This window comes from Xenopus laevis, chromosome 2S (assembly GCF_017654675.1).
Source record: "Xenopus laevis strain J_2021 chromosome 2S, Xenopus_laevis_v10.1, whole genome shotgun sequence".
Taxonomy (NCBI): Eukaryota; Metazoa; Chordata; class Amphibia; order Anura; family Pipidae; genus Xenopus; species Xenopus laevis.
The window spans coordinates 28,042,674-28,067,049 of NC_054374.1; the positions used below are offsets into that span (position 1 = coordinate 28,042,674).

General features: G+C 41.3%; 1 protein-coding gene across 5 annotated transcripts in view; it reads right to left on the reverse strand.

Annotated features, from left to right (window-relative positions):
- The window catches only part of LOC108709287 (syntaxin-binding protein 5-like), a 151,914-nt gene that overhangs the window by 9,263 nt on the left and 118,275 nt on the right, over positions 1–24,376 (reverse strand). For 2 of the 5 annotated variants that reach the window (XM_041583516.1, XM_041583518.1), the window contains 5 exons: positions 10,811–10,981; positions 7,660–7,764; positions 6,025–6,264; positions 5,502–5,862; positions 4,131–4,296 (listed from right to left, as the gene is read on the reverse strand). In XM_041583516.1, coding sequence (XP_041439450.1) covers positions 4,131–4,296; positions 5,502–5,862; positions 6,025–6,264; positions 7,660–7,764; positions 10,811–10,981 — 1,043 coding nt within the window. The remainder of the gene's footprint in view (positions 1–4,130; positions 4,297–5,501; positions 5,863–6,024; positions 6,265–7,659; positions 7,765–10,810; positions 10,982–24,376) is intronic. The other 3 variants (XM_041583519.1, XM_018248996.2, XM_041583517.1) reach the window with 2 other exon arrangements.

Here is a 24,376-nt window from a genome sequence, read left to right on the forward strand (position 1 = left end):
ACCCCCTTGCCCGGCGTCTGACAGCTGGCTTGTCTGCACTCTTAGCCCGCCAGCTTTTACCATACCAGCTGGTGGACTCTGAGGCCTTCCGCAAATTTGTAGCAATTGGGACACCGCAGTGGAAGGTACCCAGCCGCAATTTTTTTTCTAAAAAGGGAATACCACACCTGTACCAACATGTGCAGAGCCAAGTTACCGCATCTCTGTCACTTAGTGTTGGGCCAAAGGTCCATATGACTACTGACGCATGGTCCTCCAAGCATGGTCAGGGCAGGTATGTCACCTACACTGCCCACTGGGTGAACTTGGTAATGGCTGGGAAGCAGGGAATGGGTAGCTCAACAACAACAGTGGAGTTGGTGTCACCGCCACGGATTGCACGCGGTTCTGCCACCACCTCTACTCCTCCATCGCTCTCTACCTCGTCTTCTTCTTCTTCTTACTCTGCTGCTGGGTCCTCCTTCTCCTCCTCCACACCTGTGCACCCCCAGCTCCCCCTAGGCTATTCGACGTGCCAGGTACGCCGTTGTCACGCTGTCTTGGGGATGACGTGCCTGGAAAGCAAAAACCATACCGGATCTGTACTCCTGTCATCTCTGCAGTCACAGGCCGATCGGTGGCTGACCCCACACCAACTGCAGATCGGAAAAGTGGTGTGTGACAATGGAAGCAATCTGTTGGCAGCGTTGAGACTAGGCAATTTAACACATGTGCCCTGCATGGCACATGTGTTAAATTTAATAGTCCAACGTTTTGTCTCCAAGTACCCAGGATTCCAGGACGTTCTCACCCAGTCCAGAAAGGTGTCGGCCCATTTCAGACGTTCCTACACAGCCATGGCACGCCTTGCTGACATTCAGCAGCGCTACAACATGCCAGTCAGGCGTTTGATTTCTGACAGCCAGACTCGCTGGAATTCAACGCTCCTTATGTTGGAACGTCTGCTGCAACAACAAAGGGCCGTCAACGAGTACCTTTTTGAACTGGGTGGTAGGACTGGATCTGCACAGCTGGGGATTTTTTTCCCCCGTTACTGGGTGCTTATGCGCGATGCCTGCAGGCTCATGCGACCTTTTGAAGAGGTGACAAATATGGTCAGTCGCACCGAAGGCACCATCAGCGACCTAATACCCTTCGCTTTCTTCCTGGAGCGTGCCGTGCGACGAGTGACAGATGAGGCTGTAGACCAGCGTGACGAGGAGCTGGAAGCGCACGATTTCTGGTCGGAATCACCAGAACGAACCCAGGCACCTGCTGCAACGCAGGGAGAGGTGCCAGAAGTGGAGTCAGAGGAGGAAGGTGGCTTTGTGGAGGAGGAGGAGGAGGACCAACAGGAGCAGGCTTCCCAGGGGGCTAGTGGTGACCTTTTGGGGACCCCTGGTCTTGTACGTGGCTGGGGGGAGGAGACCGTGGATGATGCAGTCCTTGATAATGAGGAAGCGGAGATGGATAGCTCTGCATCCAACCTTGTGAGAATGGGGTCTTTCATGCTGTCATGCCTGTTGAAGGACCCCCGTATCAAGAGGCTTAAGGAGAAGGACCTGTACTGGGTCGCAACGCTACTAGACCCTCGGTACAAGCATAAAGTGTCAGAAATGTTACCAACATACCACAAGTCCGAAAAGATGCGGCATTTACAAACCAGCCTGCAAAACATGTTGTACAATGCTTTTAAGGGTGATGTCACTTCAGGAACTCATCAACATTCCAGGGGCAGAGGTGCCAGTAATCCTGCCACGAGCACACCTGCAAGGACAAAGCCCTTTGGCCAGTCTGTAACGTCAGACATGCAAATGTTTTTCTGTCCAAGGCAGCGCCACAACCCTTCTGGATCCACCCTCAAAGAACGCCTCGACCGGCAGGTAGCGGACTACCTGGCATTAACTGCAGATATCGACACTCTGAGGAGCGATGAACCCCTGGACTACTGGGTGCGCAGGCTTGATCTGTGGCCAGAGCTGTCACAATTTGCCATGAACCTCTTGTCTTGCCCAGCCTCAAGTGTGCTCTCAGAAAGGACCTTCAGTGCAGCAGGAGGGATTGTAACTGAGAAGAGAACTCGCCTAGGTCACAAAAGTGTCGATTACCTGACCTTTATTAAAATGAATGAGGGGTGGATCTCGGAGGGTTACTGCACGCCGGAAGACTTGTTCTGACTTCTATGCAGCTGTCCTTCTCTTCAAGCCTCATGACTCCACACACAGCTGTCCTTTAGCGTCCTCCTCCTCCCTCCGCCACCGTTACAAACTAGGGTGCAAACCCTACTGGTTTAATTTTTTCTGGCCTCTGTGCTTCAGTGGCTGCAACCAAAAAAACTGGGCAAACAATGTCTACAAGGTCAACGTATGGCAAAAAATGACTATTTTCAGCATTTATATGGCATATTTTTTCTGGCAACTGTGCTTCAGTGGCTGCATCCAAAAAAATGCATATTTTCTGCATTTATATGGCATAATTTTTCTGGCCTCTGTGCTTCAGTGGCTGCAACCAAAAAAATGCATATTTTCTGCATTTATATGGCATAATTTTTCTGGCCTCTGTGCTTCAGTGGCTGCAACCAAAAAAATTTATGTTTTCAGCATTTATATGGCATAATTTTTCTGGCAACTGTGCTTCAGTGGCTGCGACCAAAAAAATGACTATTTTCAGCATTTATATGGCATATTTTTTCTGGCCTCTGTGCTTCAGTGGCTGCGGCCAAAAAAACTGGGCAAACAATGCCTACAAGGTCAACGACGTTGACCTTGTAGGCATTGTTTGCCCAGTTTTTTTGGCCGCAGCCACTGAAGCACAGAGGCCAGAAAAAATATGCCATATAAATGCTGAAAATAGTCATTTTTTGCCATACGTTGACTCAACGTATATGGCAAAAAATGACTATTTTCAGCATTTATATGGCATATTTTTTCTGGCAACTGTGCTTCAGTGGCTGCGACCAAAAAAATGCATATTTTCTGCATTTATATGGCATAATTTTTCTGGCCTCTGTGCTTCAGTGGCTGCAACCAAAAAAATTTATATTTTCAGCATTTATATGGCATAATTTTTCTGTCAACTGTGCTTCAGTGGCTGCGACCAAAAAAATGCATGTTTTCTGCATTTATATGGCATAATTTTTCTGGCCTCTGTGCTTCAGTGGCTGCAACCAAAAAAGTTTATATTTTCAGCATTTATATGGCATAATTTTTCTGTCAACTGTGCTTCAGTGGCTGCGACCAAAAAAATGCATATTTTCTGCATTTATATGGCATAATTTTTCTGGCCTCTGTGCTTCAGTGGCTGCAACCAAAAAAATTTATATTTTCAGCATTTATATGGCATAATTTTTCTGGCAACTGTGCTTCAGTGGCTGCGTCCAAAAAAACTGGGCAAACAATGTCTACAAGGTCAACGTATGGCGAAAAATGACTATTTTCAGCATTTATATGGCATATTTTTTCTGGCAACTGTGCTTCAGTGGCTGCGTCCAAAAAAACTGGGCAAACAATGCCTACAAGGTCAACGTATGGCAGTTGTTTAAAGAGAACAGTAGATTACTAGCCAGCAAAGCTACCTAAGCTAAAATGTCCCTCAAATCCCTGCAGACTTCTGTCCCTCCAATACAGAGCAGTATCAAGCAGATTACTAGCCAGCAAACTTACTATCATCTGTCCCTGAAATCACTAACAGCTCTCCCCCTACACTATCTCTTCCAAGCACACACAGGCAGATTTTTCAGATACATTTTTGCCCTTGATCCCCCTCTGGCATGCCACTGTCCAGGTCGTTGCACCCTTTAAACAACTTTAAAATCATTTTTCTGGCCAGAAATGTCTTTTCTAGATGTTAAAGTTCGCCTTCCCATTGAAGTCTATGGGGTTCGCGAACCGTTCGCGAACCGCTCGCGTTTTTGCGCAAGTTCGCGAATATGTTCGCGAACTTTTTTTCCGACGTTCGCTACATCCCTAATTACAATGCCCGTGTCAATAAGGATTTAACTCTCTGTAAATATCATATTACCAAGTGACATGCTGAGAAGGTCAAGTGAAGTGATTTATACATTATTGCTACGTGTCAGAAACAATACATTCTGCTTAAAACACCCAGATACTGCTATACAGCATCTATGTGCTGTGAATTCTATTCCTCACCTGCAGACTGTCACACATCTCCTGGCTGTAGGTTATCCGCTGGATCTCGGTGGGAGACGCCAGATACAGAGCTTGCCCCCCATTAGTGAAGCAGAAAGTTCGTGCTATTCTCATATCTGTGAGGGGCAGGTAATTGACATCCAGCAATGGACGCAGGCTTGGGAGGCTGGAACAGGAAACATCACATTATAAATCTTTGGAAGGATGATCATCTTATATGGTTGTTACCATTGCCAAGCCATTGTAGTTATTCATTATTGTAGCTTTGTCACAGAACTCCTTTGTGCTTAGTATGGTTATGATTACAATGGATACATTAAACCTTATAGTATATGAGTGATACTCGGAGTTCCCTGTATAACTGAGCCTGCAGCCTTGTGCCTTTATATGGTCACAGAACCCCTCAGTGACTTCTAATATCCTTATCATCTACAGTAGGGGGTACAGTATACCTTATAATACATGAGTGATACTCAGGGGCACATTTACTAAGCTCGAGTGAAGGATTCAATGAAAAAAACTTTGAATTTCGAAGTAATTTTTTGGGTACTTCGACCATCGAATAGGCTACTACGACCTTCGACTTCGAACGATTCAAACTAAAAATCATTTGACTATTCTCTTTAAAAAATACTTCAATTACATACTTCGGCAGTTTAAATCTACCGAGGTACAATGTTAGCCTATGGGGACCTTCCCCAGCACTTTCCTAACCTTTTTTTGATCGAAGAAAAATCCTTTGATCGATCGCTTAAAATCGTTCGATTCGAAGGATTTTATCGTTCGATCGAACGATTTTTACTTCGATCGATCGATCTAAGGATTTGCACTAAATCCTTCGAATTCGAGGGTCGAATTCAAGGGTTTATTTACCCTCGATATTTAACCCTTTATAAATGTGCCCCCTAGAGTTCCCTGTATAACTCAGTCTGCAGCCTTGAGCCTTTATATGGTCACAGAACCCCTCAGTTACTTCTAATATCCTTATCATTTACAGTAGTGGGTACATTATCCCTTATAATACATGAGTGATACTCAGAGTTCCCTGTATAACTCAGTCTGCAGCCTTGAGCCTTTACTGTATATGGTCACAGAACAACCCCTCAGTGACTTCTAATATCCTTATAATTTACAGTAGGGGGTACATTATCCCTTATAATACATGAGTGATACTCAGAGTTCCCTGTATAACTCAGCCTGCAGCATTGTGCCTTTATATGGTCACAGAACAACCCCTCAGTGACTTCTAATATCCTTATCATTTAACCATAAAAATTATCCCTTATAATCCATGAGTGATAGTTTCCTGAGTATCAATCACAATCAAATTCTCCCTAATTGAATGAATAATTTCAGTTGGCTGACAAGTACCTTATTGTCATAATATGGCCATTTGCACAGAAACATGCCAGCAAAACGTTGTTGCACATGGTGACCACATCTGCCCTCAGGAGGAAGGAGGTTTCAGTGATGTTGTGCACATACAAACATGTTTGAGAGGGAAGTGAGAAAACTTTGGCTTGTTTTTCTGAGCAGATAACGGCAAACTGGTGATCTCCCATATCCTGGGAAGATGATGGTGAGAATGTGACCAGTTTCCGTTTTCGTGTTCTCTCATTCTCCTCTGTGCTGTTGGGGTCTCTCCAGATCTCATAAGGTGGGTGTATATAGGTGCCGGTGCAGTCCAAGCAGGAGAAGGTCAGTATGGCTCCCTTCAGCATTAATACAGTACCTAGAGCAAGGTAGAATATTACCCGTTAAGCAGATAAAGACATATTTGTACCTTTTTAAGGACAACATTAGGGCCAGAACTGAGGTTATACAGATAAAAAGGGGAATTAGGCACTCATAAGTGGTTATTTCTTTAGTCAGATGGATTTTTCTGGTTTCTTACCACTTGGCGACACCATCACTGGCTCCGTCAGTCTTTGCTCCTCCGTAGAAGGCATGTTAATAGAAATGAGCAAAACCATTCCAAGGCTGGTCCCCGTCCACAGACATGGAGAGAGTGACTGGTCATTCTTACGGGCAAAGGACTCCATGAAATAGAGAGTAGTAATGACCTCCTTAGAATCCTTGTCAATGCTGGACACGCTGGAGCTCCGAGATCGGCTGAAGGAACTCTCACGGCTTTCTACACAAACATTGAATGCAATAATCTGGTGTAAGGCTCTGGCAGAAGCTATCTGGTTTCATTCAATAATAAAATGCATAAAATACATTTAGCAACCCACAGCCAGTGGATCAATATTCCAATGGGACCCAGAACGAAATTTGCAACACTCTCGCTTCTCAGACAAAAATCTAAACCCATGAAGGGTCACTGGTTGGACATCCCTGGGAAAAATCATCTACTTATTTTCTTGTAAGAGAATAATTTGTACTATATTTACTTTTATTATCTTTTAAATATTTTATTCTCAAAATGAATTAGATTAAGATTATAATGAATTTGAAACAGGAAGAAACATCGGATGACTCTTCTCTGCTCAGTGCTGTCATTTTCTGAGGAATTCTAAGGACATGAATCTGCTGAAATGATCAGCATGTGGAGTTGTTTCAAATCCATTGCATAAATGTGAAAACGGCGAATATCTTGGATAGCTGCAGAACATACAGAACCGAATGAAATGACTAATGTAACTTGGCATATTGTCTACATCTATGCTACTCGTGGAAATATCTTTCACCAATCTTGTTTTAATTAGCAGCTCTGCTACATTTCCAAATCCAAATATCAGCAGGGAGGATCCTTACTGTATGTAACCTGTTTATAAATGATGGTAAGAATTCTAAATAAAGTGAGTGGTTGGCAATGCTGTTACCAGGTTGCCCTTGAGGTTCCAGGATGCCACGTTTTGTGCCTGCTTCTTATATAAGGGGTTTGACTGAATAATGCCAATGGACAGTCACTCAGTCATACAGGACTGACTCTTCATATATGTGGATTGTGGATGACCTACTATCTCTGAGCTTCTTAGCAGCTGTACAATCATACTCCACGAGTAGGACTATATGACGAGGGATGCACCAAATCCAGTTATTGATTGTTGGCAAATACAGAATTACTTCACAAACGATTCAGCCAAATATCAAACCAAATCCAAAGAGCATTTTGGGCTAAAAATCACTGGTACCAGTGGTAGTGTTAGGCCAAGGGCCCATTGAGCCCACTGTATCAACCCGGATGCAAACACATAGAGGGGTTTTTGAAACTAAAACTCGTGAGTATGCATTTTGGTCGCTCTATGAGCCTAATGTTTTGGGGTGCTGGAATGCTAATTCAAGTGTAAAGATCAGCCTAGTGTGCTTGGTCTTAACGTTCCATGACTTCAAAGCTTTTTATTCAGTTCAGTTAAAAATGATGTATTTGGTATTGCCCGATCAAATGCTGCTTCTGGTGCATTCCTAAACATGACTAATGGCACTAATTACCATCTATTACTCACACATTCTAACTAAAAGACTGAACACATTGCTACGGCACACGGGTTACTACTGTACATGCCGCTGCCACTGGAACACTCACCTTTGTCGGCACACGTGTTGGAAGAATAGTGGCACTCGTCATTTGAGAAAGTACTGACTCCGTGTAATTGCTGAAGCATTGCCCGTCTGGAAATGTAACCTACTGCTACAGAAGCCATGTATTGCAAAAGGACAGCAACAATTGAAGCAACAATTATTTCCTTAAAGGTACAAAAACAACTCCACCAGCCCCCCACTACTCCTTAAATATTGGAAGAGACATAACCAACTTGGAAGGACATTTTGACTTGCTGTTATATCTATGAACATGGTGTATGGTCTCCCAAGAGAACCAAAATGTTCCTTGTGTTGCATGCTGCATACTTTGTTACATTGCACTTACATACTTTGTCTAAGGCTCAAAACATCTGGCTATTTACTTTTGACCATAGAGAATATATTTGTATCGTTGATATCCTTACGGGAGAGATATAATGAAGTGCCTACTACTGTTGTTATTATGTGATACAACCTTCAGCCTTAGAGGCCTAGTACAGAGGTGCTGTTGTGGGACATTCCAATGGGAACGCCACGGTTGATTTTGCATGATTAGTGTACGTGCAATAAGACAAGGCCAAGTTCATGCTAAATACAAGTACCAGACACAACCATTATGTCTTTCTGATAGGGCAATAATAGTGTTATATAGCGTAGTGTTTACAGTACAAATCTGCTGTGTAATTGCTACAGATCCCTACTGATTTCAGCACGTCACATATATCTTTCCCTAGCTGTTTTCATTAGAATATATATATACCACAATAATAATATTGGTGACTCTACATTCCACAAACATGTATGTAGTATTACTTTCCATAGAGAATACACATTGGTATAAATGCACATATGCACAGAAGACATGTTCTCCTATATTAATGTAACATATATCATCTATGTATCCATTACTCAGATACCTACAGCTCTACAGGTGCAAGGAAGACACCTTCACATTGAGATTGTCACTACTAAACAGTGTCTACATCAACTCTCTATAGAAGGTTCCTGGGATCTACCCTAATGTTTGAGAAGTAATGGCTCAGTCAGAATAATTAGAGGACACAATGAACCACAGAGTTTTCTCTTTCTGGAGGACACTACAGTAGATATGAACTGTTTCTCTTCCAACATGGAAAAAAGTGTGCAACTTTAAAATAATGAAACGTTTCTCTGGTTCTGTGGTTCATTGCACATGATATGTCAGGTGTCTATAATTCTATGACACAAGCAGAAACCTAAGCACTCTAGAATAGAAGAGACAAAGAAACATGACAGAACCATTTGTCTGACAGAGACAAGGACACGGTATGTGACAAGACCATGAAGGGCAATGCTTCTGCAAACAGAGGAGAGAGAGGAGACGGGATCAATCCAGGGGCACATAATGATTTTCCACAGTGTCATTAAGCAACAGTAAGTGCATCAGGCTTGTGTGAGTGCTAGTAAGTCACATTCCATTCAAAACTGTAGAACATGCACCAATCAGAACGGCATATGGTCTTTTCATACATGAGCTCTGCCCCGTTGATGTGGAAAATGAATGGGCTAAAATATCTAGTAGATGTGCCATGAAAAGGAGAGGTGGTACACTCACTGGTTTACTGTTTGTGATGCAATACTTGCGATTTAGGCCAAAGCCACGTCTTTCACAGTCTCTTTAGACAGTACCTAAAAATGCATTTCCCCCTTCCTTTCACAGCCCCTATATGATCTGAGGCACCCTGAAGCCGGTGGAAATTTTTGGGTACAGATTGGGTTTTGGTTTGGGAGGTGTATTAATTCACTGTTTCTTTACCCATTTTAATAAAACATCATCTCATATACAGATAGTGTGCATGTCCTGTGTCTGGTAAGGGCTCCTACTGGTAAGGGCCCTCCAGCAGCAATAAGGTACAGGGATCAGTGGTATCCAGCTGGCATTCACAGGAGTTGGAGGGCTGTGACATCCCTGATACAATCCCTTTAGGTAAGGAGCTGCCAGGATCAATAGGAATACTGACTGATGAAACAGCAGGATACAGGACAGATACACTCTTATAGAATGAGAGGGGTCTGAGCAGCACATACTATGAATATAAATACATTTCCAGGAAACAATGCCTTAGTTATATCAGTTGCAAGTAGCAGAATTTATAACCAGCATTTCCAACTGTTTCTTTTTTCCTAACTTGTAACTTAATTGTCTGAAACTGCAACTCAGTGGGATTTGCTTGCATTATACAGTAGCAGTGTGTAAAAATTGGGTGCTCTTTAGCCTTATCCCCTTTCATCTTCATATAGACCTGTGTCATTTGAGGTTGGCGCCATTGTGTTCCAGTTCAACTGTGCAAGTTGAAAACATGGAATGAGAAATGTAGCATCTTCTAGACCAGCAGCAGACTATAATTGGTATTAGCACTGCTCTCCATATTGTGACACCAATGAACCTGGGGTGAAGTTCTCCTCAAGGTGGCCAAACACTAGCCAACACTTCAGGGTATCAAACAATCTGCCTGAGGGCTGAAAGAATGGATACTATGCTACTGGTGGCCACGCAATTATTTGGCTATATGCTATGACTCCATATGTTATAGAAATCTGTTTTGTCCTACTTACTCTATCAATAAAACATCTTATTAATAAAAACTAGGGATGCACCGAATCAACTATTTTGGATTCGGCCGAACCCCGAATCCTTTGCTAAAGATTCATCCGAATACTGAACCGAATCCGAATTTGCATATGTAAATTAGGGTTGGGAAGGGGAAAACATTTTTTACTTCCTTGTTTTGTAACAAAAAGTCATGCAATTTCCATCCCCGCCACTAATTTGCATATGCAAATTAGAATTCGGTTTCGGTTCCGCCTGCAGAAGGATTCGGCCGAATCCGAATCATGCTGAAAAAGGCCGAATCCTGGCTGAATCCTGAACTGAATCCTGGATTCGGTGCATGCCTAATAAAAACCAGTAAAAGGAAAAGGCTAGGTTCATGCTAGTTAAATGAGCTTTATATGGATCATGCCAATATTCCTATATTGTGATGTGAGCATCATGCACATTGGGGGCTGATTGTGAGAAAGCAAATGAACAGATAAAGGTCTATACAAGATTTACCTCCCTATCTATTCCTGTACAGACAACCAAAGCTGAGTTCTGCAATGGACAGTTCTCCTACCTTCGGAAGTGACTGGCAAGGATATCTCCATACAGGCCGCAGACTGCGCCTTCCGAAAGGGTGGCCGACCTGGACCTCTGCGATTGGCTTTCACTCCATCAGCAGTGATGATGCGTTTACCCGAACTGCAAGTCTGAGAAGTAGGACTCGTGCAGTGGCCGTTAACATGATCTGTAAAACAGACACACAGAAATCTACAGAGGTACTTCCACGTTACACAGGGCCGGGCCAAGGCATTTTGGCACCCTAGGCAAGGGCTTCGATCAGTGCCCCCACCTGGTCCTACATTACCATTTCCCACCTTACCATTCATATTGCCCCCTGTACCTGTACCAGTAGCCATTATGTTGCCCCCATTTGTACCTGTGCCAACGGCAGTCAATCCCTCAGATTGCCCCCAATCTGTACCTGTGCCAGCATAAGACAAAACGTCCATCATAGTGTTATCCCCAGTCTGCAATAATGCCAGTGGCAGCCAAAAAACGTCATCATATTTCCGCTAATTTGTACCTGTGCCAGCAGAAGCCAAAAATCCATCATAATGCCCCAAACATGTGTACCTGTTCCAGTACCTATCATATTGCCCCCAATCTGTACCTGTGCCAGCAGCAGCCAGAAAATCTACAATATTGCCTCCAAATATGTACTTGTGCAAGCAGGAGCCACAAATCCATCATATTGCCCCCAAATATGTATCTGTGCCAGCAGGAGCCAGAAATCCACCATATTGCCCACAAATATGTAACTGTGCAAGCAGCTGCCAAGAAGGAGGTGGGGAGTGCCCACAGTACAAATCATGGGCAAGAGGGGGTTGGAATAGGCTGTTTATAAAATTGAAAATCTATTAAAGGCCAACCAAACCAGGGTTAAAAAAAGAAAACAAAAGCCCCTTAACAGTGCGCCCCACATCATGATTGCGCCCTAGTCGGGTGCCTACTCTGCCTACCCCTAGTTCCGGCCCTGACATTGCAAAATGTTCATTTTTAGAAATTTCCTTGGGCCCACAGTGGGCTGTATATTATTTTGGTCTTAATTGCATGACATCATTCCCTGTTTAGAATCCCCTCCTACAGTTAGATATGCATTTCCTTTGCTTACCATCTTCATAAAGTGCCCCGTTGCTTTGCACATCCCTAGTGAGATTTGGATGGTCATCAGCCTCTGTTGTATTATGCTTTGTATAATTTGTGTAACAGCCCTACCTTCTTGTAAGATCTATTTCATTCTGACTTATGTTGTACATGTATAGGACCTGTTATCCAGAATTTTCAGGGTCTGGGGTTTTCCAGATAACAGATCTTTATGTAATTTGGATCTTTATACATTAAGTCTACCATAAAATCATGTAAACATGAAATAAACCCAATAGGCAGGTTTTGATTCCAATAAGGATTAATAATATCTTAGTTGGGATCAAATACAAGCTACTGTTTTATTATTACACAGAAAAAGTAAATCATTTTTAAAGATTTGGATTATTTAGATAAAATGGAGTCTATGGGAGACAGCCTTTCTGTGATTCGGAGCTTTAGGGATAATGAATCTTTCTGTAATTTGGATCTTTAAACCTATTAGAAAATCATGTAAATATTAAATAAACCCAACAGGCTGGTTCTGCCTCCAATAAGGAATAATTATATTTTAGTTGGGATCAAGTACAAGCTACTGTTTTATTATTACTACAAGGAAAAAGGGAATAATTTTTAAAGATTTGGATTATTTGGATAAAATGGAGTCTATGGGAGACGGCCTTTCCATGATTCAGAGCTTTCTGGATAATGGATCTTTCCGTAATTTGGATCTTTATACCTTAAGTCTAGTAGAAAATCATGTAAACATTAAATAACCCCAACAGGCTTGTTCTGCCGCCAATAAGGAATAATTATATCTTAGTTGGGATCAAGTACAAGCTACTGTTTTATTATTACACGGAAAAAGGAAATCATTTTTAAAGATTTGGATTATTTGGATAAATGGAGGCTATTGGAGACTGCCTTTTTGTAATTTGGAGCTCTCCAGATAATGGATCCCATACCTGTGCTACAAGAACCCTTTCACATGTGGTCACTGCATTCAATTAAAGCTTTGGCATAATGTTCCAAAATCTAGATGTACATCTATCCTTATGCACAAGACCATTTATCTGGGAATATAGAACCAGACAAGAACTGACCAAGAAGCCAGGAATATCAATATAAATATTATTAAACAGCGGCAGGGGAAGTTTGCCACTGGAGCTCGTGTCTAGCTGGAATTATACACAAAAGGCATTGTTCCCTGATGCACATTTCTGTTTTGTATAAATAATCTAAAAAAAATCAGCAGTGCTCTGTATGTTTTGGAGACATCTATTGGCAATATCATTTCTGTTTAAAAATGTAAATACGTTCACCAGGTAAAATGAATGTGTTGTGTCATGGCACCTGTGTGTGAGAGTCTTTACATATGCTCCCATCAAGCGTATGGAGAGAGGACGATAAACGATACTACATAAAGCAGGTGCCTCCATCATGAAAAACCATTTAGGACTTCCCTAAGATCTTCATTTTTATCCACCGATGTAAGTAATGAGATAAGTTTCATTTGTATTTTGCCTGATGGAGGAGCCTTGGTGCTCCGTAAGCTTGCAATGTATTTTTTTTATTGTTGGTCCAAAGACAAAGAGCAAAAACATCTTAGAGGAGCTTTGAATGCATGTGGCTACCCAGACTGGGCCTTTGTTAAAACAGCAGCAACCAAGCACAACAGGAACACCAATAGAAATAACCGCCCAGAGACACATAGTAGGTGAAACATAGTCATTCCATATGTAGCTGGAGTGTCATAGAAACTCAGGAGGATTTTCAACAAACACCACGTCCCTGTGTTTTTCAAACCATGAAAAACAAAGCAATGTGGTATACGGAGTCCAGTGTAGCAAGGAGTGCATAGATCTATACATTGGGGAGACAAAACAACTGCTCACCAAGCGAATGGCTCAGCATAGGAGGGCGAACTCTACAGGGCAAAACTACACCTAAAAGACAAGGGACACTCCTTTGAAGATAACAAGGTCCAAATCTTGGATAAAGAAGACAACTGGTTTGAACGAGGAGTGAAAGAGGCGATTCATGTCAAGGTGGAGAAACCATCCCTGAACAGAGGCGGGGGCCTTCGACACCACCTGTCTGCTACATACAATGCTGTTCTACCATCTGTACCCCGGCGGATTCAGAACACTTCACACATCCATTCATGCAACTCCTCTTTCTGGGAGTTGCGTGACTCATGGGATAATCCTATCACAGTAACTACACAGAATCAACACAGATGTCACCTCTTTGAAGAGTTACAATGTGCCATTGTGATTGGATTGGATGAGTTTATACGATGAGAACTTCCCACACCAGTCAGTTGAACTGAGGAAGCTGCTCGGGTGAGAAGTGAAACGTCTTCATTGATAACTCAGCAAGTCCAGTTGTTTTTAGATGTACCTATACTAGATAAACCCCCTGGGAGTGTTCACAGGTTTAAAGGGGAACTATTGCACAAATGAAAATTTAATATAAGCATCATCATACTGAAATAAGAAACTTTCTAAATACAATCAATTAAATATTCTGCATTGTTTCTGAAATAATCACGTTTAAGTTCACTATCCCTCTCTCAGCATCTGTTTCTCTTTATTCTGTCTTCATACAATAGTTGGGTATTCACTGACAGTTAGATCCAATATATCTTAGAGCTCATTCAAATTACTGATTTCAGTACAAACACAATCTAACAAAATAACTGTCTTTTGCACGGATACATCTTCTAGGCAAAAGGAGCCCCCTATAAGATAAATTGCATTTCACTGTCAATGATTATCTGACACCTGCATGAAGAGAGAATTAAGAGAAACAGATGTTGAGAGAGGGATAGTGAACATAAACTTGATTGTTTCAGAAACAGACTTTTTAATTGATTTATAAAGTTTCTTATTTCAGTATGCAGAAGCTTATATAACATTTTCATTTTTGCAGTAGTTCCCTGTTAAACCTGTTAACACTCTTAGGGGGTTATTTATCAAAGTCTGAATTTATCTCATTATTTCTATTAAAAAAGTCTGACCAACTCCGACTTGCAGATTGTACCTCGCTAAAATCTGAAAAAATCATATTAGTAGGTATAAAATACCATCTATTACTGATCAATATTTTAGCTCTTTACCACTGATCTACAGTAACACGTGTGGCACAAAATATTCAGTTGCATTATCAGCGAATATCAGTAACTTGTGTGAAAGGACCTGGTTCTGGTTGTGAGGTTCTACCTGCAATAAAATAATAATAATAATAGTGGGATTGGCAAAGAGCAGCCGCTAGATGGCGCATGGATTTACACAAAGATATGGGCTATTTATAACACTGCAGCGCAGCCACTGTGAATTATTAATGGTGCCATAAATGTCAGCAAATTATGTATAAAAAATGGCAGCAAGTTTATCAGCAAACATATATATCAGCTTCATACTATTCAATACATTAAAGTAAAGTATATATATATATATAGTCCAGTATGTTCAGCACACCACTGCATGAATAGTCTCAAACACCTGACCCAGGTGCTATCATCAAAATGCTGCGTACATAAGTCCAAAAAATGAGGTGCACACTGGGAACCTTTGTAAAGATAAAAAATCTAACTTTTATTTAATACATGTTTAAAAGCAGGTCAAGGTCAAGACCTGCTTTTAAACATGTATTAAATAAAATTTAGATTTTTTATCTTTACAAAGGTTCCCAGTGTGCACCTCATTTTTTGGACTTATGTACGCAGCATTTTGATGGTAGCACCTGGGTCAGGTGTTTGAGACTATATATATATATATATATATAGTAAAAACTCAATTTTATATCCGCTGATTTTAAGTTTTTCCCTCATTTTACATTATTGTTTTGTGGTCCCACCTATATATTATGCATACTACATTTTTCTGATTTTACATTTTCTGGGATTTTACACCATTTTTTCTGGTCCCCTGAAAAACATAAAATGGGGGTTCTACTGTATATACACCAGGGTACACAACTTTTCTTTATTTATCAGTACAGGTATGGGACCTGGAGTTTTCTGGATAACAGATCTTTCTGTAAATTTGCATCTTGATACCTTAAGTAAACATGAAATAAACCCAATAGGCTAGTTCTGCTTCCAATAAGGATCAATTATATCTTAGTTGGGATCAAGTTTTATTAATATAGAGAAAAAGGAAATACATTTTAAAAAATTGGATTATTTGGATAAGACAAAAGAGTCTAAGCAAAAATCTAAAGGGGAAGGGAATGAGACACAAGGTTTGAGAGTGGGCAAGATCAGAAATAAGCAGGTGAGAGATGTAGCATATGGTATTGCATTTGGTAGCTAAATAATTGTGTATAACAGATCTTCTGAAAGATGAAAGGTTGGGAGAAAGTTGGACAGACTGTGTCGTAAATTCCCTGCGCTCTCTCCTTCAGTCTAGGTCCCTACTGGGCTTTAAAACTGGACCTCCAGTTACGCATCCCATGGTCTTCACTTAAGCACGGTCCCCATAAGGAACCCTGTTAGCACTTTTTGCCCAATGTTCACCACAAGTGTCACTGTTTTTGTTCTTGGAATAAAATGATTTCAAAAATGTTAACCCTGCCTAGGACCTTTTGATAATTATTTGAGGTGTTATATGTCCATGCTGCTTTCTTATGCCACAGGTGGAAAAATGACAAGCATTTTTGTCTGTGAAAACAATTTCCCACTTGAATAATCTTTGCTTTTAGTAAGATGTTAACAGGCTGAAGCCACAGGGATCCTGCTTGGAACCAGCCTATTGGGTTTATTTAATGTTTACATGATTCTCTAGTAGACGTAAGGTACAGTATGAAGATCCAAATTACATAAAGAACCCTTATCCGGAAACCCCCAGGTCCCGAGCATTTTGGATAACAGATCTCATACCTGTATATTTCTTTTGTTGTTTAGACTCTCATAATTTGTATTTAATAAAGATTAGCTGTACCCAAAGCCTCAACTCTGGCTAAGTCAGCATTGCCGTTATGAATGAAATGAGTGAATAATCTCAAAGCTCTGTCCAGACCATCTGCTAATAACCAGAATAGAATTGCAACCTATATTGCTTTGTAATGTTTCAAAGCACTACTGGGAATAAGGCAAACATTATTATGTTGATTCATTTCTTCACACAACAAAGAATGCCTCCCTCATCATATCTTTCAGTTGAAGCTGTTAAAATTGTCAAGAGCACCAAAGCTCATAAAAATAGAAACACAATTAGTATATATCTGTAGGAGGGTAAAGGTTTTGCTAAACTTTAGGTCCTTTGGTCCCCTGTTCCCCCAGCTAGATTGCTGGAAGTTCAGGGACTGGCCAGTAGATGTCACTATTCTATTTTATAAAAGGGGAAGCGGGAGTAGTTCCCCAGAGGTTATAAAAATGGATGCTCCCATGTGTTCTGCCCATGGTTGCCAGGTTGGCAGTTTTCCAGCCAAATTGAGCTACTAATATAAAGCCCAGGCGGGTTTTGAAAGTTCAAACTAGCCAAGGTATGGATTTGGGCTACTTTTTGGGCCTTTAGCTGGTTTGTACTTTGCAAACCAGCCAAAGATTTTTCTTGCCCTAATGTGCCAAGCCTGCGTCTCCTAATGCATGTTGGGTAATGTTTTTGTTTAACAATTTGTTGACTGCCAAGTTGAATCTAAAACTACTATACCCAGCATGCAATGGGACTGACTTGTGTAGAAGTTGGGAGTTACCAGATTTTGGCTCTGTACCCCAGTCTTCCTTCACTCTTAAGCATTCTCGCATTTTCCAGTGACTTTCCTCAATTTCAGACAATTTTGCAGCAAAAATCTGCTGGCCACCAAAATATCTAGAGTCAGGGCTGTATTTAGGTTCGATGCCGCCCTAGGCTACTTTTAAAGTGCCTCTTGGCTAGTTTTGGGCTGGTTTTGTAGCTGACTTTGGCTGGTTTTGAAAATTAGACCTGGCAACCCGTGTTCTACCTCTTTTCTGGTGCACCCACTGGCTGGAGAAGGTGGTATGTTGATAATAGGGCTTGAAGAGGAGGTAGACCAGTATAGGAGCAAGCAACTATCAGGTCAGAAACTGTAATAGGTCTCTATAGGAGTGACAGATAGTGAGCAGCTAAGGCTCCAACAAGGAGTTTAGTGAAGAGTTAGCACCCTGTGGTGACAAGGCTACCAGCTTAGGGACTCAAGTGGTCAGGCTCGGGGATAGAGAGATCCTTGGAGCGTTAGACCAGCTGTGAGATTCACCTTCAGTGTGGATTATGCACCAAAGGCAGACAATAATGCATCTGGGGTGCTGTAAACAATCATCCTGTAAAGTTGTGAGTATACACTGGCTAAACTATTTGTAGCCACGCACTGTTCATTTGTGTGGCTACAAATAGCAAGTTCGATGAGAAACTGTAAAGGAATCCATATGTCTGCATGCATTTAAAGTTACAGTGTTTTACAAATAAACCTTTGAACAATATCCCTGTGTGTGATGGTGAATCAGAAAGACGTTTCCCAGGGAGGGGGTATAACAGTTCAATCTGTCCTGACCTCGGGTTGAGGCACGCCATATAGCGGAGGCGCAGGACTCCTGTAGCCCCACACTGCAGTAGCAGAAGAGGGCTATATAGCTATAGATATTTATCTCTGTATATCCTAAGATAAAATTCAGAGTATGCAAATATAAATATAAGCCTATTATAACAAGCTCTGTTGGGTTAAAACAAGGCCTCTAATGATAGGAAATCAAAGTTACTTTACATTACATTACATCAATTCAGCTCTTTCCACTTAGTAATTGTTTACTCAGTATGTCTCCCACCCCAAGATGTAGAACCCACATGCACCTGTAAATGACACCATGGTGCCACTTTGATCAGAAGAAACAATGGTCGTCCCTACTCCCTGTTGTGAATAAGTGCATGAGGGCAGAAGTAGGAGAATCATATAGAAGCCACAATATACAAGAGAGGAGCAGTCTGGATTATCAGTTACTACTAATATAAATCCCATCCTTCTTATAGTCATTTTTTAAGACCAGGAAAGTAAAAGTTGACTCACAGACATTCATGGTATTGCTATAAAAAAAGAAAATAAATAACAATCACAAGTCTTCCTAAACTATGGGAAAGGAAATATATTTCTACATCATAACTCCCTTTACCAGATATAACACAGTAAAACACAATAGAACCCTGTTTTTAAATTTCTCAGTCCGGGAAAGCATTAAAGGGATACTGTCGTGGGTTTTTTTCAAAACACATCAGTTAATAGTGCTGCTCCAGCAGAATTCTGCACTGAAATCCATTTATCAAAAAAGCAAAGGATTTTTTATATTTAATTTTGAAATCTGACATGGGTCTAGACATAGTCAGTTTCCCAGGTGCTCCCAGTCATGTGATTAGTGCTCTGATAAACTTCAGTCACTCTTTACTGCTATACTGCAAGTTGGAGTGATATTACCACCTACCCCCCTCAGCTGCCCATCAGCAGCCTATCAACAAAATGGGTAGCTAATCAGATAGCAGCTCCCTAACACCTCAGCTGAAGGAATAGTTTGCATTGCTAAAGCAAATGCCTTTTTCTGCTTGGGTTCTGTTCTCATGTCTTCCACGACTTCGACTGTGGTAAATACAAAAGGGAAGGGGAGAAAGATTAGCTGTCTCAAAGCAGTTCCATCCTGAAGTACAGGCTCCTTCTCAAAGCTCAGAATCAGGCACAATGCACTGAGATGGAACCTCCATACCAATATTACAGCTAAAAAATAAATTTTCTGGTTAAAGAATGACATTTTTAATGGTAGAGTGAATTATTTGCAATGTAAACTGTGTAATTTAATCCTGAATGGGACCACAACAAAATGCCATCAATTCCGGGAAAATGTAAAATCAGGGGACATAAAATTAGGGTTCTACTGCATTTTTTAAACATTAGTTAATTCATTAATAAAATACAATCAGTCCCAATAAGAGCAATACAGAGTAGGGTTAGAAACCAACATAAATTAAATATATTACTCAGCTGGTAACGTTTTTGTGAGGAAGAATGCAAGAAACTTCAGGTTCCAAACACCGATTATTTTCAAGAAATGTAAATGTGGGAACGTTATGAGCCAATGGCTTTATAAAGAGCTAAATACTAGGTTTATTTTTATCTTGGTGTAAGAGCTCGGCAATGGATTGAAAAAATAAAAAAAAGCTCACAGAAACGAGTGATGTTAAGTGGAAATGTGAAATGCTGCCAACAGAACTGCATGGATAAAGTAGAGAAGCCTTTGCAAATCAAAATACTGGGAGGAAAAAACTTGTTTTTTTCATGGATTGGCTGGAAAAATGTTTTGCCAGTGGAAGTGACGCAGGTTTACAACTGCTGGCTTTTGCCTACCGTACCAAGATCTGTTGGCAGACTTAACTTTCTTGATCCTTTAACTGAAACAACAGAAAAAGGAGAAAGGTCATTATTAACTGGCAAAAAAAAAAAAGTTTTAAAATGACTTTCTGTGACTTGAAAGAAGCTGCATTTGATCGCGAGGGGCAACCAGAACATGGGTGTTGTTGAAGGATCTTGCACTGGATTGGCATTTGCAAAATACAAAAGTGGTCCCGTCCAGTAGTCTGACCTTTGCCCTACACCATATTTCTTGATTGCACCTCGGTGCTGCTGATCTGCAAGTGATGGTAGGAAGTGGAAATGTTGCACTGAGCAGATACAGAATGTCTCACATTCCATGAAATGGCAAAACATATTAGCCACTACCGTAGTCAAGGTTGCAGAGTAACAAAAAGAACCCTGAAGTTTAGAAAACAGAAGAGCGTTAGATCTATTTGTATCGACTGTGTCTTTTCATTTACATTGGACTTACCAGAGTACAAGGGCATCTACTGAATAATGGTAAAAACGATTTAAGATAACAGATAACATTGAATAAGAAAATGTAATACATTTCCACAGCTCTGATTATTTTGGGGAAATCGGTATGCAAATTTCTTAAAATGAAAATTGTAGGAAATTGCCAAAGGAAAGCACAGCGGCAGAGCACAACAACATTAGAGATGTGAAATTAGAAAAGGAATGCTGAATTACTAACATGGGTGGGAGAAATGTCCTAAAAAACCTTGCTAAATTATTGTGCAATGTCACAGAAATCATCTATGTACCTTCTCACACCTTCACAAAACATTCAGCTGTATCCTGAACTGAATTGGAACCCTAATTTGCACAATATGATTTGAGCACTCCCTGCCATCCCAATGCCCCCCTCCTGCCCCTGGTGCAGCCCCCCTCCTGCCCCTGGTGCAGCCCCCCCTCACGCCCCTGCCGCAACCCCCCTCCAGTAGGTCAGGTATTTGCTCAATAGGTTGTGGGGATTGAGCCTGGGCCGGGGCCACCGTATTTTTTTTAATGGCATGCTGCGTCCCAGTCCAACTGTAAATCTGGGCAAAAATTCTTCCCATGGCGTTTATGGGAAATGCAATGTGTATTTAAGGGGAGCTGCAGGGGAGGTCAGGTACCACAAATATGGTGGTGCGGGGTACATGAGAGGAGTTGTAGGTGTGGGAAACATGGGTTCTTACCGGACCCCCTTTTTCAAAGGCCAACCTACAGTTGCATGGACTGCTGCATTACAGTTTAGAATTAGGGGGTTATTTATCAAAGTCCGAATTTATCTCAATATTTTCTGCAACAAACTCCGATCAAATCCTCTCAGGTTTTTTACGCTTATCTATTATTACATTTTTCCAAAAATTTGCTTTACGGGAAAAAATCAGATTTTCACAATTTTTTCGGAATTTTCATTCGAAAACTCCGGGGTATTGCATGAGACTCAGCACACATCAAAAAATCATTGGGACTTCTCCCATTGACTTATATGCAACCTCAACAGGTCTGAGATGCCGGATTTTCAGATTCTGACTTTTCCATCTTTGCGGTTTAATAAATTCCGAAAAATTGGTGATTTCCGATTTTATATAAAAAACAATCATTTTTGCATTCGGAGTTTAGTAAATAACCCCCTTAGAGTTAAGAATTTGATGAATGAGAGTTTGACAAAATCAAAGATTTCAATAAACATGATGGGGCAGATTTATCAAAGGTCGAAGTGAATTTTCGAATTGAAAAACTTCGGATTTCAAAGTAATTTTTGGGTACATCGACCATCGAATAGGCCAAATTCGGCTTCGATTCAAATTGAAAACCTTTGAAAATTCGACCACTAGAAAATTGAAGTACTGTCTCTTTAAAAAACTTCAACTTTGACACTTCGCCACCTAAAACCTGCCGAATTGCTGTTTAGCCTACGGGGGACCTCCTAGAATCTGAGGCTTTTGGGCAAGTTTTGAGAAGTGGAATCGTTCAATCCAAAGGGTTATGCGCCGCTCGAACGTGCACGAACGGCGCTTCTCGGTGCGCATGCAAGCGGCGATGCGCATCGCTGAAAACTTTTTTTTTCCCAAAAATTTTATATTGGTAGAGGGGGTCTGGCCCACCGGAGGCCCACGAGGGTCGGGCCCACCAGGTTTTTTCCCGGTGTCCCGCCGGGCCAGTCCGACACTGCGACAGTTTAATTCTCACAAGACCAGGTCATGATAGCTCTATGCAGATCATGTATAGTGTATATATAGTGGATAATGTAATTTATAAAGATATTATTAGTCATCGAGGAGTTATGTGACCATATAAAAGCATGAGGCTGCAGGCCGAGTACTTTTATACAGGTCACATAACTACGAGGTGACTACTAATATCTGTATAAATTTAAGTAGAGGGTACATTATGCATTATAATCTGCAGTTTTGTGTCCAGTGTCTTCCTTCCTATATATGTGTAGTATTTTACTGACTTTGCCCTATGTGCTGTAAAATGACTCTTTTAATGCTGTTTTCCTTCCCCCACCCCAGCTCCCCACTTAATTTTATCCCTGTAGTTACTTTTTTTTGTGTAAAAGTACCTGTTTTTGAATTCAATCAGTTTTTTTCCAATATGCCTTGTATCCTGCCCTGGGTGACATAAGTTGCATGGGAGGGGGGGGAAGGAAAGTGTCAGAGAACTGGAGAATGAGGGTTGGAGGCGGAGCAATACCGGAGGTTGTGTGAGGGAGACGGGAATGGCATTGTGGAGGGGGAGCTAAAGGAGCCGACACAGAGGAGCATGAAAATTAAAGTTAAGAAGGTGGGTGGAAGGGAGGGGGAGAGCCACTGTGCGAACATGAAGGAGCCCATTGAGCCATCATATGAGGGGGGAGCTAGACTAAAGGTGGCCATAGACACACAGATCCTATCGTACAAATCGAGGATTCGTACAATTTTCAGATTGTGTGTGGCGTGTGCCAACATCTTTCATCCGGCGGAGATCGGTCGTTTGGTCGATCAGTCAGGGTTGATTTTGACCCGACCCATCCCACCAGAGCCCATTGCGCATCATAATCTGATCGTTTGGCCATACGGCCGAACAATCAGATTACCCCCGATATAGCCATGCTCGTTAATGGCATATCGGGGAAAGATCCACTCGTTTGGCGATGTTGCTAAACGATCGGATCTTTGCGTCTATGGCCACCTTTAGGAGACACGGAGGGGGCCGGGCCTGAGAGTGAAGCGCGCCAGTGTTAAGCTAGAGCTGAGCCAGGTAATTAAAAGAAAGGGGGTGGCAGAGTGGAGGAAGAGAGCAGCAGCTGCAAGTGTTCTCTCTCTAGTTTATAAACGGCGCGTTCTGACGCCAGAACGCGCTGTTTACAAGGATATAATTTACAGTCTGGTCCCATAGGGAAATGACCAGACTGTAGATTATATATATATATATATATATATATATATATATATATATATATATATATATATATATATATATATATATATATATGCTCTACCGTAAACAGTGATGGGAACATGGTGAAACGGCAGGTTAATCCGGAACAAAAAGGGATCAAGGGGGGGGAATTTTTCCTAAAATGCACTAATTGCTAAGAGCCTATCTACCAACTTGGTCTATGTTTGGGAAGATTCAGAATTCTGAATTGAGAAAGCCAGTCAGATGACTGGTGAAACATCTTCAAGAAAAACACAGCAAGTCCAGTTGATTTGACTTATTACTACAGATTTACCATGACCTGGATGAATAAGAATCTTCACAAACATAGGCCAGGTTGGCAGATTAGTGCATTTTAGGAAAAATCCCCTGCTTGATCCCTTATTGTTCCAGATGAACCTGCCGTTTCACTGTGTTCTCATCACTGTTTGCAGTAGAGCACATATCAAAACTTCATTATTAACTATCACAGGGGGCATAAGACATCTTTTTAAAAATAGCACCTCTTCTAATTAAGACATGGGATTTTCATTTCAGCCTCCCAGACCTTCTCCGTTTGATGCACTTGTCACACTGTTCCAATCAATTTCTGAAATCAACATGACTTAGCCGAGCAGTTTCCCGTCAGTAATAAACCTTGCGCTACCACCCTGTTGGTAAATGGATACTGTCATCACATAACGATTTTTAATAAAACCTTTTAATAATTTACATGGACTTCAAT